Source organism: Poeciliopsis prolifica, unplaced genomic scaffold (assembly GCF_027474105.1).
Source record: "Poeciliopsis prolifica strain line A6 unplaced genomic scaffold, Auburn_PproV2 SCAFFOLD003, whole genome shotgun sequence".
Classification (NCBI taxonomy): domain Eukaryota; kingdom Metazoa; phylum Chordata; class Actinopteri; order Cyprinodontiformes; family Poeciliidae; genus Poeciliopsis; species Poeciliopsis prolifica.
This window is the reverse complement of record NW_026562378.1, coordinates 16,646,681-16,666,922: the sequence shown is the minus strand read 5'-3', so window position 1 is coordinate 16,666,922 and position 20,242 is coordinate 16,646,681. Positions and strand designations below refer to the sequence as shown.

At 38.6% G+C, this 20,242-nt stretch overlaps 1 protein-coding gene across 1 annotated transcript in view; it reads left to right on the top strand.

Moving 5' to 3' along the window:
- The window catches only part of foxj3 (forkhead box J3), a 98,963-nt gene that overhangs the window by 26,052 nt on the left and 52,669 nt on the right, over positions 1-20,242 (top strand). Inside the window, exon 2 of the mRNA XM_055023058.1 lies at positions 12,720-13,233. Within this exon, the coding sequence (XP_054879033.1) occupies positions 12,913-13,233 (321 nt within the window). The 5' untranslated portion in view covers positions 12,720-12,912. The remainder of the gene's footprint in view (positions 1-12,719; positions 13,234-20,242) is intronic.

The following is a 20,242-nucleotide window of genomic DNA, read 5'->3' as shown; positions in this document are numbered from 1 at the left end:
CTGAAGTTAAACAGCCTCTCCTTAATTTGGCCCAGACACAGGAAAATAAAAGCTTGTCACACCTGAACCTAATAACTGGTACTAAGCAAATGTTTGGTGAGAGAAGCGATTCGTTGAATCTGACTTGTGGACATCAGCTAACATTTTAATGATGGGACATGAAAAGTAAAAACCACCATTAAAAAAATGCATATTATTACTTTATTATTACATCATGCTCACAAACAATAGTTGTGATTGTTGGGCCTCTGTGCATATCTGTACTAGGTGTATTATGAACTGTTGGTTTTCTCTTTCTATACGTTGTTCCTTAACTTAATCATTTTTGGTGGTTGAGAAAAATCATCTCTTTATTTTCTTTTCTGTTTTTCATGGAGAAACTACTCAATACATACTAGAGATATATTAGTATATTCCATTTGGTTCTATTCCATACTATTTTCTGTGTTTCTAATAAGTGGTGACACATTGAATCAATGTATTCTGTTCTATTCCGTGAATAGAAAAGATTGCCTTTTAAAAGACAATCTCATAAAAATGAGTGTCTTCCTCTTGTAAGTGGCCTCATTCAAAATGCTCTTCGTTTAAAAAAAGGATTAATGATAATTAGTAAGGGTGCACAGATTGCAGTTTTCTGGCCGATCACTGATCTTTTAAAAAGCCTAAACTGCAGCAGTACTGATTTGGTAGCAGTGGGGTGACTATTGGTAGCTATAAATGTGAAGAGATGACCTGAAAGGCTGATCTGTCAGTCAAACCTCTCTGACCAGAGGACGGTGGTCCTCTGTTTTTAGAACTTTGCTAAGGTTGATAAGATCAGCTTCATCCGTAAGTATCGGCTGATCACCAGTCTCCCAAAATTAAAGAAATTGGCACAGATAAATCATCTGGCTGATAAATTTTCTTCTAATTTTTAGGCTCCAAAATGTGACGATATGTACAGTTTAATGTTTCAGTTCAAGTTAAAATCCTACCTCCATCGTCAGCCTCTACTTATGCTGACTGTAAAACCCAATCTCAGCTCAGAGACTGGCTCTGTATTTAACATCAAAAACCCGGGTTGGAGTCAACATGGATGAGAGTGAGAATGCCACCAAGCGCTTGGCCTGCCAGTTTCTTAAGTGGTCTAGTTGTGATTCAGCAGCAGGATCTTACCGGCTGCCAGGCTGGCATGGAGTCAGCCTCCCAGAGGGACTTTGTTAATGTGGGCCCCCAGGCTGCGGGACCGGGGTAATTGGGTTCACATGGTTGGTGTCAGGACACCCCTGCCTCCTCCAAAACAAAGACCACCTCCCAGGCAAGCTGTTAGGGAAGTGGAGCCAATCTCACACAATCACTACTCTGATTCACTGGAAAGGCTTATTCAATTACTGCTATGCTGAATGTGTGTGTTTTTTCTCTTTTCTTTGCATTGACCTTAAGAGATTTCACGTAGAGTTGCAGTCTTGTGCTCGCCTCAGCAGCTTAGACCGCTGTCCGTATGCATCTGTATGTCTGTGATGAATCCATGTCACCAGTGAACGGAGCTCACTGTGGAGAACGCCTCTCTGAGGACTTTCTCTGCTGTGTCCATTCACGTTTTTCTCTGGTTTTGCTGAGTGAATTGTGAGGTTTTAAGCCCTGCTGGTTGCACTGTGGCCTCTGCAGACAGCCTACAGCACCTCAGTTGATCCTCAGATGGCTCACAGATCTTTTCTGACACTGATCCGCCTTTCCTATGTCTGTCCGGCTCGTCTGTCAGTTAGCAGCGGTCGAAAGCTTTCTCTCTTTATTTTAGAGCCCGACTGCTGCAGCCAGCTGATGTCATCAGTGACGTCAAATCTAATAATCCCGCGGCTACATTCATCATTCGTCGTTATGCATCTTATTAGGTTTATTACCCAAAGATAAAATGGTTTTCCTCCACATTGCTGGGGTTCAGGAGAAGATCCTGACTGCTCTTTATTTTGGCTCATTAGTGAGTCTGGCTCATGGTATTTCATCAACCGAACCTTAGAGAGTCCCTTTATTGTCACCTAAGTTACTGTGGCCCACTAGCATACTTCAGACTAGTTTGTCCAAACACAGCTGCAGCTTGGATAGATGCACACATCCAGCTTCAACCTGCAGAAAGAAAACATTCCAGTTTAGAGTCTTTCAACTTCACCTGAAGTTTTCTTCATGTAAAGAAAACTTCATTAAAATGATCTAAATTAAATGATGATTTTAGGATTTTTATGTCTAGATGCACCATTCCTAGTCCTTTTTAAATCATATTTCAGTATGCAATGTCCTACATTTAAATTAATCAGATGTAAAATCACAAATTGGTTAATAAGAACAGTTCATTTTGTAGCCTTAATAATTGTATTTTCAGAAAATGGGTGCAATAGAACCAGATAATTTTACCTCAAGTAAACTGAAGTTTGCTTTCCATTTCTAATTCAGTGTTGAATACTTTGGCTATTTTCCTGATTCCTTCTGTTGGTTTGTTGCTGCATACATTTTAAAGAGCAAATTTTTTTAATGGAATTTTGTGGTGTTTAAAATTTGGATGCACATTTTTATCTAAAAAAGTAAAATCATTAAGATTTAAAAATGTTGCAGCTGGTCAACGCTCCATTTATGAGATACTATAAGTTTTTGTCACAATTTTTTTTTTCTTTTTTCTTTCTGGTACCTGTGACGCAGTGTTAAACTGCCTCACAGTCACACTCCATGTTGATTGGCAGAATAATTACGGACTCGATTCGTTCATTCATGGGTGAAGCCGGATCCTAAAGAGCATGCATACATTTTGGTTTTAATTGACCAGCAGCATGCTGCTTACATCCTAAAAAAAAAAAAATCTAATTTACCTTAATGCTACTTGGACAGTAAGTACTCTGGAATACATATTCAGAGGTTTAAGGCCTCTGATGGGCAGCCAAGTCTGTTTCACTGAGCAGTAATTTGAACAATGGGTTCAGCAGCGAGAGTGGCAAAGTGATAATTGACACATCCTAAAAATGCTAGTAAGGACCGGGGTATTAATGCGTTCTTCCTGGGGCTGGCTTCACCGGAACTATTAAGCCTTTAATTGAGAAGGAAAGCCGACATTAAAAGCTGTCGCCTTGGCATGGCTGCTACCTGCTTTTTTTCTCTCTCTCTCTCTTTTTTTTTTTAATTATGGCAATGAGGCCTGAGGCCATTTGCTGCATGATTGCAGAGCTCATGTGCAAAAAGAATACCAAGTCTCTTTGCTATTTTATTTTGAGAGATGTCAAAAATAACTTAAGTCCTTTCACTGCAGCGGTGGAAAAAGTGAGGAATGTCTTTTGACTGAAGGGCAGGTGAGCAGAGTCCTCACCCCTCCGTGTTTATACCCTCAGCTATCGCTAGGAAAACATGGGCTTTCTCCCGCACTAATATAAAGGCACTGATATGGAAGGTATGACCCAGGTTTCGGTCGAGAGCGCGGATGCCAGAGCCTTGTTACCAGGTTACATCACTGTTGTTGTTATGAGTGCATGTGCCAAATCTTCAGGCATAACAGAAGGAGCATGCTTCACGTTTCCCCTCCTTTCCGCCAAGTTACCGTCACACTACAAGAAGATTCTTGTCACAAATGAGCTCTCCCTCCTCACCGTCTCTGGGTTCTGGGCAGCATTTAAAAATCACTGGTGTAAATATTTATTGTGGCCTGTTTGAATTGCAGTGACACTGTTTTTAATACATCATTCATCATGCCTGCAGTTCTGAAGAAGCAGATACAACAGCACAGTCATCACGGGTCTTAATGGTCGAGTCTCTGTGGCTGAGCAGACGCACGCTGTCGGAGCATCGCTCTTGACGGATGCTTGACTGCAGTAAAAAGGGATTAATCTCGGAAATTGCAGATAAACGCAGGAGCTCGCTGGCCTGGTATGTATCAACAGTCGTCTGTCTGCTAGTGGGAGTAAGAATGTGAACTGAATAGCCTACTTTACTCAGAGAGGAAATGATGACAGTAATACACAGGTATTCGACAGGAAGTTCTTCTCAGTAGGCAACCAGATGTTCTTGGTAGAGAGTAGAATTTACCCACTTGGACTATTTTTAACTTTGTAAATACACAGTAATTTCTATCTTTTTCTCAGTTTGGACGTTTTGCTTTTTTTTTTTTTTTACTTGATACGCAGCCATTGCAACTGTAAATGTTATTGTTTAAAAAGTACATTAATACTTAATATCAGGGAAAAAATGGAAGCATTGATTAAGTGGACCAATTTTAAAAAGCAAATATCTTTCACTCACTACTATTTGTTTTATATATCTACTATCATATGCATTCTACAAACTCAAACTTATGAGCTGTATGTATTACATGTTGAAAATCTCATAGCTTTTGTATGTTTTTTATTTATTTTTTTATTTCAGAAGTTCTTTTTGTCAAATTTAGCACAAAAAAAAAAGCTCACTGAAGTAATTCTGCCTTTAAAAATTTTTTTACATTATGATACTGGATTTCAACAATGATCCAAAACAGATATTTTTCAGTGACATTAACATAAGCTAAAAGGGGGAAGAAATAAGAAAATAATGCTTTGAAAAGCTTCTGTTATTCGTTTCTTTGGTGGAGCGAAGCAGAAACAAAATTACAGCTATTATAGCACATAATGTTAAGATAATAATCAACACTAATGAAGTATATGTAATAAGATCTATTAATTTTTAACAGGGTTAATAGTAGTAATAGTGCATTATGTCCTGACGTTGGGGCACATTCACACAGAGGACACAGAAACAGCAGCTAACATTCCCAACACTGAGCTGCTGTTTTTGTTATCCTATTTTTTTATCAGACCAGTAAGTTGTGACCACTTCATTTTGTTTTGGAGACAAGAATGTAACATTTAACTGCACCAGCATAACCTGTTAGGAAGTAATGAGTTTACAAAACTCATTGCTGTATGTCGGCTGTGTACAGCTGTGGAGAAAACTAAGAGCCCACAGCACTGAACCCCACTGAAAACCTCCTGGTTATTCCACAAAATATTGATTTCTGAATTCTTCCTGAATTACAACATTAGTATCGTTGTTTCTAAATGAATATGAACTTGTTTTCTTTTAATTATTTGAGGTTTGAAAGCACTGTATCTTTGTTGACTATTCCTAATTTTCTGCAAATGCAAAGTTTTTTTTACATAGAATTTCAGAGACATATTGTCAATAATTAATGGAATACAAGAACAATGTTCATTTTACTCAAACATATACCTATAAAAAGTAAAATCAGAGAAACTGAGAAAAAAAATTATGTGGTCTCTTAATTTTTTCCAGAGGTATATCCTACTTTACAAATTTTAAGCCTTTTGCTTCATCTCTAAAACTTGTAGCTTGCATGTTTATCAGCGTTTGGAAGATACATTTATTGCATAGTAAGAATTCACATTGGGCAAAGAAAGCAACACTCTTTAACATTCTGTTCAGTGTGTAATGTTTGCTTTAAGTCACTTAAATATATGATGACAAATTGTAAAGTTGAAATGAGTGTAAAGTGCACATAAGGACACGGCATGGCTTTAGGAACAGCCATGCAACTAACGTACAGTGTGAAGTGGAAATGTTGCAATCTGACTTTTTTTCCTGCCTTTTCAAATTCCTCTTTTGTTTTTGTAGATGACAAGAGAGAAAATGTTGCAGATGCTTGTGATCGAGGTACTAGACTTTATAGAACAAAAATAACATGTCCAGTATGAGGTCTGTTGATAACTGTCCGATTAATTAATGCATCCTTACTTTCTAATAAGTGGGACATTAAGTCAATGTATTTATGATAGAGATGGACCAATCAAGCGGGGTTTTGCCAAGTTATTTCTGGATCTCTTACATAAAGAAAGGTATTTTTGAGTCTGCAGATAAGATGATAAAAGTGTAAAATTTAGAACACCTACTTGCATTTTAAAAGAGCCACCATTCACTACATTTGTGAAAGGTATTTTTTGCGCAGTTAATCTGTCAGAAGTGACTCAGATGTGCCAATGACTTCAGTCTACAGACATCTCTAAAATCAGACTCCATTGATCTGAATACTGTATTCACTCTGCAAAGGGTGTTGTTTTTTGTTTTTTTTTTTTTCAAAATCAACTTTCATTTAGAAAAATGAACAATTATAGCAATACAGTTTCTACGCGGTTTAAGCAAGCATTAAAGTTCGTGTGGTTTCAGAAAAAGGAAACTGGCTCTGTTTTAGTAAAACCAATTTCATTGACGTACTTCCCTTTAAGCGGGACTCCCCTGTTTCTGCTTCACTGACTAGTTCCCTTTTTTGGGGCAAAGTTTCGCCTATTACCACAAAGGTTAAATCTGATGATGATCAAACGTGCTCTGCATTCACTAACTTGGCGCTGTTCATCTCTAATTATGGTTTGGTGTTTATGCTCAAAATCACTGAAACTGTTTCTTATTTTACATTTTGAAGAGGGCATGAAAATGCTTTGCCTTTAGTTTTGTTGTCTTCAGCAGTGATGTCCTGGTAATTCATTGTATTGTAATATATAAGCATTTAGACTTTTAGCAATTGCCTGTTCTGTCTGAAATAGAGTTAAATGGTTGGTGATTGTCCTCGCACTAAGTGCCAGTCACAGCAGCAACTCTTCAGTTGAAATATTAATTTCCGCTGGGCTTGTGCATTGTTATGGGTACTAAAATTTTAAGTACATGCTAAGTAGATGCATCAATTTTGCAATAGCTGAGAGGGGGAGCGGCACTGATTTTCTGACGCAGTTGCTGACTTGCTTCCCCGGACATCCTTGCTTAACATGGTCAAGTTGATGTAATGTTCTGCGTTGAGTAATCCCAGGTTGTTGCTCATCTTATTGCTTCATTGGGGATTCTTTACTGAGAGAACCTGGCACAGGTAATGCTTTAACGAAGCAGCTGTGCTATTGAGGAGTTCTCTTAAGTAGTAAAAAAAAAGTATTCAGTGTGTTACTCAGCAATCCTTTATCCCTCAGGGCTTAATGGTAGATTTTGTTTTCAATAGAAAATGAAATGGACCATTTTTCCCGGCCCTAGGATTAAATCCACCTCTTTCCTGAAAACAAATTAGTGATTAATAAAATGTTTCCTTTTATTTAGAATGACGCCACACGTTTTTCTGAATCCAAATCGGGGTGGTTTGGTTTGGTTTCAGTGTGTGTTTGCTTGAGCTCGTGGTCAGACCTCTTTCTGCTCTCTGCCACCTCCAATGGTTGCTAAACACACACACCCTTACAGCACTCATAGTGATCTGTCACTTCCATCTTTTATTATCTTCCAACCTGCCTCCTTCACTTCCACTCGGCTGCCCACCCACAGACCCACTGGTGAACATTTTTGGACTATTCCTGCCGATGTAGCAGCAGGCCTGGCTGTACCCCAGTCTGAGTAATGAAGGCAGCAGGGGGGCCTTCTAACTGCCTGCTCTTGTTACGCCTTATCAATACTGCCACCGCCTAAAGGTTCTCTAATGAAGACGGTATCTTGGCTCCACGGATTATGTAGCAGCTGGATCATTAGCATGAAGGGCCAAATAGCGTGTGTGTCTATGAATCCAGCCTTTTCATCAATCCTTGTTCTAATCTCTGGCTTCCAGAAGTACTAGTTTGGTTCTTTCTTGGGTCCTTTGTTCATATTGACATGCTGTAACAGGAAAGAAACTTTTGTTTTACTATATTCTATTTAAACAAACAAAAAAAGCCGAATGTGTAGATGCAAAGGTAAATATCACGGTAGTGCATAAAAACCTTTATCATTCGGGAATATACAAATTCTGGGGTGATTAATGAATTCTAATGCCAAATATGAAATCACAGTTCTTGGAGGATGTTTGGTCCATTAATTTTAGTAGAAACAATTCTATAGAGAAGATATGACACAAAATGATTCTAAATGGTGCATCTTAAATCACAGTGCAAGTTGAATGTCTGTAATGAAAGGCAATGCTCCTGGCCCTTGAGTTTAAACTATTAAAATAGGCCTTTTTTTTTTATCACTGCTGTATTCACAGATTTAGCTTTTTGGCTGTGGTCTCCCCCAAAGTACTGGGTGTCCACTGTATCTGGGTAATATAATGCAGTAAGGGTTATTTTTCTTCAAAACTAGCAATCAATATCAATAAATTGCTGCAAAGTGAAAGAACAGACTGATTGGCCTCAAAGTGATTCTATATATACTGTCAGAAACAGGAGTTGGATTCTCACGTTGTCTTACAACAGAGAGTTACAGACTGCATGCTGTGACTTCATTAGTTATTAAAATCAGTGACACTTTGAGAAAGGTCATGAGTGTAAAATTAGTATGTAAATATGGGATATTTTTAACGGTACACATCAGAAACCAAATGCCCAGCTTTTAAGGGAACACACTAAAGGGAAAATATGCAAAACCAATTTGGATGTTTTGAAATATGATAAGGTGACAGTCAAAATGTTAAATGATCTCAACATCCTTGTACATTTCTAGCACAGTATTTTTATTTGTCTTTTTGTGTGTGGACCCTCTGAATATTTACGTTTTTATCACGTTTTAACAAGCTGTTTTAATGTTTTGCCAACTTGAAGTTGCAGCCAAAAGAAGCCTCTTCAGTCCGATCTTTGCAAACATGAAATTGGTTTAAAAGCTTAACATTTGAAACATGGTGATAAACACAACAATCCACCATCCATTTTACCTCTGCTCAGATGAGTCTCTACTCCATGCCATCCCCGTTTCAGCCTTCCAGATTACAACATAAACGGAAACATCACTTTAAAACTAGTCTAGAAATTAAGTAAATAACAGACCGCCTTTCTTGTTAAAATGTGTCTGATGAAATTTAGCTGTGATCATAAGGGAATGGTTTTAGACCAGTTACTTTTGCTATAAATGATCTCCTGCCGTCAAATTTGGTATTTCCCGTCTTCGAATTTTGTCTAGTTTTGCAGAAATGCCTTCATCTTATCCTCTGCTCGTCTGCGCTAACGGAGGATCTTGAATTGGCTGCCGGGGCCTTGCAATCCCCTGCTGTGAGAAATCAGCTGAAAAGTATTAACATAAACAGTTTCTGTTCAAATGCTGCCAGAGGAGTTTGCTCAGTTTGGGAGTTCCTCATGATTCCTGTTGTTGCTTATTGCTACAAAAAGTTGTAGAATCTCATTTAATATTTTTGTTTTCTGAAGTACTTGGCATTTGTTACGTATCAAAAAATAAAAAAAGATTTAATATTCTTAAGACACATTTGGATGTGATAAAGAGTTAAATTATATTTGAAAAGATACATTTGATTTTTGTGGCTGTTTTGCACCTCTTCTGCTTGAACTGTGACTGCATTTCTACCAAATGTGATTCTGACCATCAACTGCATTTTGACTTAGATGGAGCTTATTCAAAGAAAATCATGAGGTAACATGTTAACTTTAATGACATTACAGATAATTTCATTTCATTCCTGTAATGCTAGCATTAGGGCTCCAACACAATCTGGAAAATGTCTGGCATTTCCTTGGACTGTTTTTCATTTCTGGGAAAATATAAAAAATACAAAACTGAAAATATTTTTTTTTCTGTTTTTTTCCCCCCCTTAGTTTTCTTAATTTTAAATTGACTTGTAATTAAATATTCTTCAGTTTGAATTGTCAAAATCAAACCATGATTTTTAACACTTTGTTTTTCGACCTAATGTCCAAACGCAAACTCATTGAAAAATCAACAAAACATTTTATTTTTAAACTTCAAGCCAAACTGGACCTGTGCTCCTTAGAGTTATTAATATACCATACTGCTAATAAAGCACTGCAATAATTTGGAAATTTTACTGGCAAAATAAAGAAGATCAAAGTTCACAAAAATGAGTCTTCACAAATTATTCTCAGAAATGTCCATAATATCCAAAATGTTACGGAAAAGCAGAGTCAACTCTCAAACTCTCGATATTTGAGTCTGTAAATAAAAGTTTGAAATGATAAATATGTGGAAGTTCTACCACAGATAATACAGAAGGTCTTGGAAAAGAAGTAGGTCTAATTGAATACCAGAATTTATTTATTCTTTTGGCAGTAAATGCATTTCTAAAACCCTTTGCTGATTTGTCTGAGGTGCTCCTTTGATTATATTGTGTAGTATTTTTGTAGTTTTTTAAAAGAGAAGATGGAGGGAAGAAGGGCAATGGATATAAAAGAGGAAGTTTAAATATCAGGACATGTGGAATTTGAGAATATGCAGGAAAACGAATTAAGGAAAACGAATTAATGTGGAATTTGAGAATATGCAGGAAAACGAATTAAACATCTCAGAGCTTCTCTACTCACCTTTCAAATTATTCTGCAGGCTCAGCCCTCAGACGGAGTGGCAGGAGTAAAGGTTGAGGGGATTGTCATGCTTGCTAAAAACAGCCGCTACAAACCTGGACAAGTTGCTAAGAATGATCCCTGTAATCCCTGAATAATAAACTGTTAGCTGAACGTCTTTGTTCCCGTTGTCATCGAGCATAGCTCCGCCTGCGGTACCTGCCAGCGCTGCACGTGATGTCATCCCCTGAGCTGTTACCAGGCTAACATAACACAACACTGACATCAGGATGCGCTTGCAAATATTCAACCGCTCCTTTCTCTGCCTCACACAGACGGCTAATTTTTATTTTGTGGAATTTTATTTAATCAGTTTCAGTTTTATTTGAAACAGCATGACTTCCTTTCTGACATGTCTAAAAGTATTAACATCAAAAGTACAGGTACAGCAAATCAGAAAAAACTGACTACAAATGTATGTGTTTTAAACCCTGCAATATGAAAAATTACATAAGTCTAATCTGAATAGCACCGTCGGTTGTGCTATTGACATGATGTTTACAATTAACCAGCACTGATCATGTTTTTTTTAAAAAAAATAAATGTTACAAGTTTAATCTTGTTAGACCTGCACAATATTAAAGTATCGTGCAGGTATTCACCATCATATTATTGGCAAATAATATGATGACTGTAGCCTATTTCCTGTCCTTATCTGTGCTTCCAGCTCTCTGTGACATTTAGCATTTCGGGCGACGTCATTAGTGTTCAGTGTGAACATCTGCTGCCCTGAGACTCTGTCCAACTCGCTCAATATTACCTTAGCATGAAACACGCAGGTTCAAAACACTTGGAATATATTCACCGACAGTTACTGCGCTCCAAAAACTCCCTTAGGACTGATGGGATTAATTGGGATTAAAGGATGAATCGGGATTAATCGATTATTGAAATAATCTCCAACTAATGTAGTGATTGATCAATCATAAACTGAAGTATACAGACTCAAAAAAAGCCATTTGCTGAAAGAGCAGCATACTCAGAGCAGTAATTAAGTGAAAATGTACAGAAAATATCCACATTTACCCTTAAAATGAAAAAACAAAAAAACAAACCTAGATCTGTAAATATGTTCTACCCTGAACTCAAGCAGAATAGTTTTAGCTTCACCTGGTTCTGATTCTGTAAAAAAAACAGGACCTATTAAACACCTTTTGTCATTCAATTATTAATCTAAGTAATCAACAGATGAGCCCTACCTTGTATTGATGTTCAGTCAAGCAGAAAGGCCTGAGCTTTTTTTCTTAAGCTGCAGAGCTATCCTTTGCAGCAAATGATCAAGCATTCACTAAATGAATGTTTTTTTTGTGCATTTTAGGCAATAAGATGTTCTTGTTTATTTGCATATTTTAATATATTTCTAATATAAAAATCTGCAGAATGATAAATTATCAACTAATAGTTAGTTGCAGCCCCACACTGAATTGCGACGTAAATGTTGCACACTGATTGTAGTAGTGATATATTTTAAAGTCCAAGTTAAGTCATGAAATCTTGGAATAGCTTGTTAGACCTGCATGTCACTGCAAGATGCATGATTTAACCAGTGAGGTGGCCTCAAGACTCCTGCTATTCAGAGCCAAATGGCACACACTCCGACTTGAATATGCTGAAGCTGCCACACACCAACAAACACACACTTGTGAGCAGATTTAGTCAAGTGAAGCAAAAGAATTCCCACAACAAAGTGGGGATTCCTCATCCTCCCAATTGTTCCCGCCAGACCCCTCTCTAACAGACTGCAGTGTCATCCTGCCCAGATTCTCTTTTTTCTTTTTCCTTTTTCTTACCCCTACATTCCTGTCTTCATAACTTTTGGCCTTTCTACACGGATCATCTATTTAAAGAGCGGCATGGCGGTGTGCCGAGAGAGACAGCGAGACAGGTTGTTGCTGGCTGGTTTCTGCGCAACATGGCTAACACACGCGCACACACACATAGTGGAGGACAGTTTGCAAGATGACTCTAGTTGGCTTGTTTACGACAGAAGCTCCGTTTGGAGGAGGCAGGCGGTTAGGCGAGCAGCAGGGATAAAAATGTAGAAGGGGTTTACTGCCCTCGAGAGAGTCGGAATTCCTCCTGAGCCGTTCCCCCATTTGGCTGGCAGTTGTGAAAACAATTGCTTGGCATTTACTCTCTCTGTGCAGATGGAGTCCCAGCTATGAGTCAGCTTTGAGAGCAGCAAGTGGTGGAGAAAGTGGTGGGCTTGTGATCTCTAGCGTACAGAATATGAGGATACTTCATAAAAATGGTTGGGTGACGTTGTGGAAACTGCAAAGGAGCTTTCCTTGTTTTTTTTTTCGTATGCTGCTGTGTGGCAGATGAACGGTTTCTTTCTCTCTGCTTTAACGTACTCCATGAAATAAACCTTTGGCTAATAAAAGCACGTCTCTCTCCTCTTTGTTTCTCCAGGGACTCACAGAAGACGCTATGCTGACGTCCTAAGCTGTCCTCATTTCATCTCTCTTCCAAGTCAGTTCCAACACTTGGACTGTTTTCACCATCGTTAACCACTTCCTCTGGCTTTTTTTTTTTTTTTTTTCTTTTTTTTTTTTTTCTTTTAACATATATACCCCAGTTCCCTCTTGCCCGGCCTGCCGTCACCATGACGTCGGAGCTGGAGAGCAGCCTGACCTCCATGGACTGGCTCCCTCAGCTGACCATGCAGGCGGCCATCCGCAAGACGGACGCCCAGAATGCCCACGGGCCCGGCATGGGCAAGAAGAGCACCTTACTGGATCACACCACCACGCTGGATCAGGAGGAGGTGCAGCAGCACAAGGACGGCAAGCCTCCGTACAGCTACGCCAGCCTCATCACATTCGCCATCAACAGCTCGCCAAAGAAGAAGATGACGCTGAGCGAGATCTACCAGTGGATCTGTGATAACTTCCCCTACTACAGGGAGGCAGGCAGCGGCTGGAAGGTAAGGAACAAGAAACGTGCACCGTCATTTTTGATTTATGGACAGAGTTTTTTTCTGTTTGAGCTTTCCTGTCGCTGCAAACGTTACCTTGCATATGTGTTTGTACCCTTTTCACATTTTGTCATGTCAGCGCCACATATTTCAGTGTATTTTATTTGCATTTTATTTGATAAATCAACAGCCAGAGCTCCAGTGAACTAGGTTAGTTTAAAGTTTAGTCAGGTATCGGAAAAGCCTAGTTAAAGTCCAGATCTTAATCCCACTGAGGATCTGTGGAAGATTGAAGATGGTCACCATTCTGCCTGACAGAGCTTGATCTGTTTTGTGAAGAAAGAAGGAGAAAACTTTCCGTGTCTAGATGTCCAAATCTGGTCCTCCAATGGAGTTTCTACAATGTGTTCAATCCCAGAGGCCACAAACACACATCCTATTTCATTTCATCTTTTTTTTTTTTTTTACTCATGAAAAAAATGAAAACAATCCCACAGTTTCCTCCTGCCCAGAATGCTCTATAAATGGGGGTCTGAATACTTTTGCTTGGTCTTGATCAACAATCAAAAGGGTGCAGAAGTTTTTATGTAACAAAAGGTTGCTTTTGTTTCAAGTGGACAGTAAAGGGTAAAGACATAAATCAATGATCTAGATATTTGTTGCTGTCTGGTGCTTTTTGCTGTCATTTCCTTTGATTTGTTGACAATAATGGCCTATAACTTCCTGTTTTTACTGCTGTTCAGGGATGAAATATCGACCTTTTTGTTTGCGTTGGAAGATATTTTGTTTTTCTTAACCTGTGGAAGTTATTTCTGATACCTGCATTTTGGTGAAACCGCTGTTGCCCGACTCAAATCGTTATGTTTTAGGTGCGGAAGCATCTTAAACAAAGTGTAGTTCCTCTGGTAATCACCATTGTCACATCCTAGGAAGCTTAGAGGGGGGAAAAAAAATAAAAATAGGAAAAACTGAGTGTGCCAAATCACACTAAGTGCCTCACTCTGAATGAAAAACAGTGCAGCCCTGAGAGAACCATATGAAGTGTAAAACCCTGGATTAATATTCAGACAAGTGGCCCCTATCTGTGCGAACACAGACTAAATAGCCCATTCATGGGTGGTATTATTCATTGCAGATGCTTTGATAGGAGAAGGCCATTATGCAGAAGGAGAAAGCCAGTGCTGTGTCATCATCTCAAGGAGCCCATGATATACCGAGATGAAGCTATGCTGATTGCCTTTTAAAGGCCCCAGATGGAAATTGATATTAGAATGAGTTTTCCAATCAGTCGACGTTTATTGGAAATAGAATCTTAGGCACTGCTTTATTGCAGTCAGACAAGATGTATGAAACCCATTTCCTTGGGCGACAAGATCTGGCGCGTGGACCTGTGTGTGCGTGCATGTGTGTGCATGTGAATGAATGTAGGTGAGGCAGAGATGAGAAAGCATGTGTTGTTATAGATGGATTGATTTTAGCTTTTGTGAAAATGCACGTTGTAAGGAAATTAATTGTTTCATTTTGCAGCCGTTGTTTCCTCTTTTGCCTTCATCATTACTTATTTAGTTGTCAGTAACCCGGCGGCATACGTGCAGTCTTGATTTGAGTTGCAGCCATTTTCACCCAACACTGATTTCAGCTCTGTGCTTTGTGTGCCACCCACCTTTGTGTGCAGTGGCTTGTTACATTCAGTGCTAAATGGTTTTCTGTAGACCTTGGCTTTAGGGTTGCAGTGTTATATTCAACTTTTGTTGTTGGACAAATCCAGATGCAGCACGTCTGACCCTTATTGATCAAGCTTTACAAATAAATGTACTTTTTATCAAGATTACAGCTTCCATAGTCTGGACAGTAGTGTGCTCTTCAAAGTATTCAGGTTATTTCTCAGAGGATAAAATATAAAGCTTAGACTTACTTGTTATTGGCCAAATCCACAACAGTGAATTTGGCCACAAAATATCCTTACTTGGCTGCTGGAGTACACATAAAAATTGCTGAAAAACTATAGAAGTGTGACTAGAAATATATATATAGATATTTGAAAGTGTTACTAGTAGAAGTAAGAGAAAAATGTATATTTATATTGTTAAATACAGAGCTATGGACAAATTTGAGAGACCACTTAAAATGATCAGTTCTCTGATTTTACTCTTCATAGCTATATGTTTGAGTAAAATGAACATTGTTCTGTTATTTTATGAACTACTGACATGACTCTGAAGTTCCGAGCAAAAATGTTGTATTTATTTAAACGACAAATTGACAAATTGCTTTCAGATATCAAATAATGCAAAGAAGAAAAGTTGATATTAATTTAGGAACAACAATACTAATTCAGAAAGAGTTCAGAAATCAATATTTGATTGAAAACAAGGTTTTCAATGGGGTTCAGTGCAGTGGACTCTTAATTTTTTTCAGAATTGTATATAACTAAGCATTTTCAGACAGCCTTAGTAATGGAGTTGAGCAATCTGATGGCTATTGACACTTACACACCTAGCCACAAAGCTATTCATGGATACAGTTATTTATTAATTTTAGCGTCTACTAGTTTCAGAATTGGTGCACTGGTTGATCACTTGTTTATTATTCATCAATAATAAGCGCATAACTTTTCATTTGCATGAACTCATAAAATCAAACTTTATGTAGAAGTGAGGACGCACTGGAGAAAAGCCCAATTAGCAGATAAGACCTCAAAGACGACCAAAAACTGGTACTGACTATTGAAAGCGTTATTGTTGCACATCATTTGTGCAACTTTCTGCAACAAAATGAGCGAATTTCCTGGTTGCTGGGCAACATAGCCACTACATTTAGGTCTGAGCTAGCTACTGATTTCACAGGAAAGTTTGAGACAACAGCAAACAGAGTAACAGTGGAGGAAATCAAGATGATGTATATTCTTAGAAACTACAAAGAGTCAGTACAGTAGCCTGAGCGGTGGAGACGTTCAGCCAGTTCCATCTTCTTCTTTGCTTTCTCTGATTGAACCTGAGCTGAAATCATGGGGGCGCCACGCTACAAACAACTTGAGTATCACAACTTTAGCAACTGCTTTGTCATGTTTAATATTTTTAAGGTGATGTTTTGCATTTGAAATGCAATTGACAGCGATCGATATACACTCTTGACTGGTTGACATTTGGGTTTTCTACCATTGCATTCCTACCCACATATGTATAAAGTCAGATCACTTGAAATTCTTTGCATAGTTGGGTGTACAAATACAAAAAAAAGTAACGAGCTGACGTAACTGAAATCAGGTTTTTTTCTGGTAAAAGTGTAAGTCACAAAATTAGTCAGCGGCGGTGCAGTTTGACGCTCCTCCAGCGCTTTCAAGTTGAGTTATGGCTTGCAGAGATCGTCAGATTCTAGCCGACACGTGGGTTGCAAATGTAGAAATACCCCGCATATTAAAAGTGTGAAAAACCACATCACTCTAACCAGGATGCTGTACAGCTCAGGAAACTGAAAGAGCGGTAGGGGATGCGCTCGTAGGCTCCAGCCTGCGTCACCTTTTTTTTTTTTTTTTTAAATTCTTGTTAATGGCGTATTTTTCCTGTCGGTTATTCTGAGAAATCAAACGAGTAAAACCACGTGTTTAAAATATGAATTACCCTCCTCAACACAAGATATTTGAATGGAATCTATTATTAGATGTTTCATCCTCGAGGCCTTTGAATGGACTCCAATAGCCTTATGTTTTGTTTTTACCCCTTTTAAGCACTAAGATACGCTTCTCTCCAAATCATCTGGAAGTTACTTTTGCACAGCTGTAAAAGGTTCATGACATCATAACTTTCACAGCACCAAAATGATGTTATTCTGCAGCATGCATGCTGTATTAGCATTCTCCTTGCAGCTTTTCCCTGATATTACTCCACCGATAGCCTGACTGAGTATGCATGTTAGTGTGTGTAATTAGTTGAAAGCGAGCATGCCAGGATGGGGTGAATGTAGGTCGGATGTAGTCATCGCTCTTCTGTTCCCCTGGAGATGCCATTCGCAGCAATTTGAGACTCGGCGCACACACAGACACGCGCATGCATGCGTCAGTTCTGTATGATAATGCAAGCTGTTCCTGTGAGATGAGACCTGGCTAATCTGGACACCAGCAACCCATTTAATCTTCTCAACACAACTCCATTAGCCTCCGCTTTTAAGAAATATCAATAAGTGCCGTCAATAAAAACATATAATTTATCAAGGTCAAAAAAACGTTAACAGTGTTTTTTGTTAGTTTTTTTTCTTCTTTAAGAGCAATGAATATGCGCCCGGCATGTATGAGCAAGCAATTAGTGGCTGATTTTCCTCACACCCTCTGCAGCTCTCGGAGGCGCCTTTGACTGATGTTTGGTAAGTTTGTCTGAGCAGCCTCGTGCGTGATTCAGCTCATACGCTGCAGCTTCCTTCATGTGAGGCACGTTGTTTCTGAAAATCTGCCAGATTGCTTTAGCACTTCACATGCAAGGATCTCTAAATGCATGTTACCAAAAGGAGCATCTGCTTGCAGCCATTTCCTGTAATGCAATGTGGAAGGAGCGCTTTGTCACAATAAATATTTGTAGCGCTGTCTTTCCAACTTCAAAGCTGTTGCATACAATGGAAGCTGACCCAGAAAACTACTGAGATTAACTTTTAATCTCAGGAGCAGTCTCCAGCACAGGGTCAGAAAACTGTTCATATTCCTTCATGTCAGTATGTCTTAACATAAAAAAACATTTTAACTCTCGGTATGAATTGAGTAAACGAAGTAAGTGCTGCCTAAAGTTTCCAAATGAGTTGTCAGAAGTTTCAAATCTGGTCTTTGTCATCGGGAATGCAACGTTGCGTGTCAGAAATGGTTAATCAGCACTTTTGCAACACCTGGTAATGGGGCAAATGTTGCATAAAGGTTCTGCAAGTGAGGGGGGATCCACCGACACTTTGACTATAGCAGCATGCTTTATGAAGGGTAATATGGCAAAAAGCCTAACTGCATAAATGGATTTTATTCAGATGATTTCAGTGTTTTTTACGGTCACTAAAGCTTAATTGTCTGGGCTTCTTTTTTTATTATAATTGTTCACAAATCCATATTTTGAACCTTATTTATTTTATTTTTTTGGTTTAAAAATAGCTTAATGTATTGAATTTGAGAGCCACAGCTTTAACAACAAGCCAAATGAATTCATATTCTGAATCTAAAACAAAAATTTCTGATTTTATATTTAAAAAAATAAAAAATCTTCAATCTCCAGCTCTGTTTTTTTAGTGTCTAAAAATGTGAAATGCTAAAGGGAAAAAAGTGACAGTGTATGTGATTTCTTTTCTGGTGGATTTACTACCAAGTGCAGAAACCAGATTAAAAAAAAAAACCCTCTCTGAAATGTTGACCTCTGCACTCATCTGAAACCTTCCCTGGCTCCTGGTGGGCTCTCTTCAGGTAGAGTGTGTAAATTTCCCTCTGCAATTCTTCCAGGTGAAGAATGCCAAATCAAATCTAAAGCAATTCTCAACCAGTCTGAAAATGCTTGAAATGTTTGCTGTTGAACTTGAACCGTTGAGGAGATTTTTGCTTTTGGCATAAGATTATTATTTATTTTTTCTCTCTCTTCTGCACCTGTGTACAAGAGAAGAAAATTAGTTGGATGAGAAACTAGGTTGCGGTTGATTGCCCAACAAACTCTGAATGCCTCTCTGCTTTTTCCACTGAATGTCCTCAGCGCTTGCATGATCTTGATAACTGGGAAGTCTGCAAGTAGTTGGGCGTGCAGATATGGGGCACAGAGCTGTCTTCTGCATTGGTCCTGGACTTCACTTTGATCTCATTATAAAATGCAAATACGCAGTACCCTAAACAGATCAAAGGTTCAACTTCCTATTGGATCTGAGGCTTAATAATAGTACCCTGGGGCAGAGCTCTATTTTTCTAAAAAGTGATTTTTGGGTAGCCACTGGTCCTCCAGGACATTATTTACTCTGGAGATAATGTTCCAGCTTCTGACTGGTGGCTTGCCAGGGCTCAGAAAATCCTTGCTGCATTTGCTTATTTGAATAAGATTGTGGAGGTATGAGCATTTGTACCTTCTGCCTCTATCTCCCACCTCAAGCTCAGGTTTGCAGCCTAAAATCTAAAAGTGTAAAATTACTTCAGTGATCATGCTGACTGTGATACGTCTGCCTGCTCCGTTAACCAGGATCATCATTACTCCGTAAAGCATGCATTTAAATTTTAAGGACTTACTCATGTGGATTTTTTTCCCCAAAGCATGAGTACAAACACATTTTGGGGAAATGTTTTACTTCCTTACTTACACAATCCAAAAATGATCCGTTTTCTTGTAAATGCGTCTCTGTGTTGGAAATTCACTGAATGAATTCAGAAAAAAAAGTCTTGCTGAACTGCATGCTGCATAAAATAAATGTTGTCATTTCTTGTCAGATGTTTAGTGAGGTATTTTTAGTATGTTTAATCAGTTTTTTTGTCTGTGTAATTACCTTTGGAGAAAAAGATAACATTTTGCTATTGTGCTAATTTTGGCACATTTACAGGGCCGTAAATCATGGGAATTTTGATTTATGTGCTCTGTCATAGCCAAATAAATAAAACCACACATTACACTGCAAAAACTAGACAAAAAGAAAACTTTACTTTGTTTTTGCATTGCATTTAAATCCAGTACTCACAGTGATGCATTTAAATAGTTTTTTTCCTATTGTTACAGCTAATAAAAACCCTCCATTCAGTTTCCCAGTTCGGTTAAACCCATCATAAACTCTGCTGTGGTTCTGTTTGCTGGTTCTTTCAGCCTGTAGCTGAGGCGATAGGTTCAGGTTGCTCTAATAGCGTCCTGAAGCTCGTCTGCATCATTGGCTCTGGTGTCTCTTGTCCTTCTCTTGACTTGACTCCATAAATTCTCTGAAGGGTTTAGGTCAGGTCAAATTGCTGGCCAGACTAAATTATGCACATTAAACCAGGTATTTTACTGTTTTGCAGTGTAAGCCGCTGCCATGTGCTGGTGGAAAATGAAAT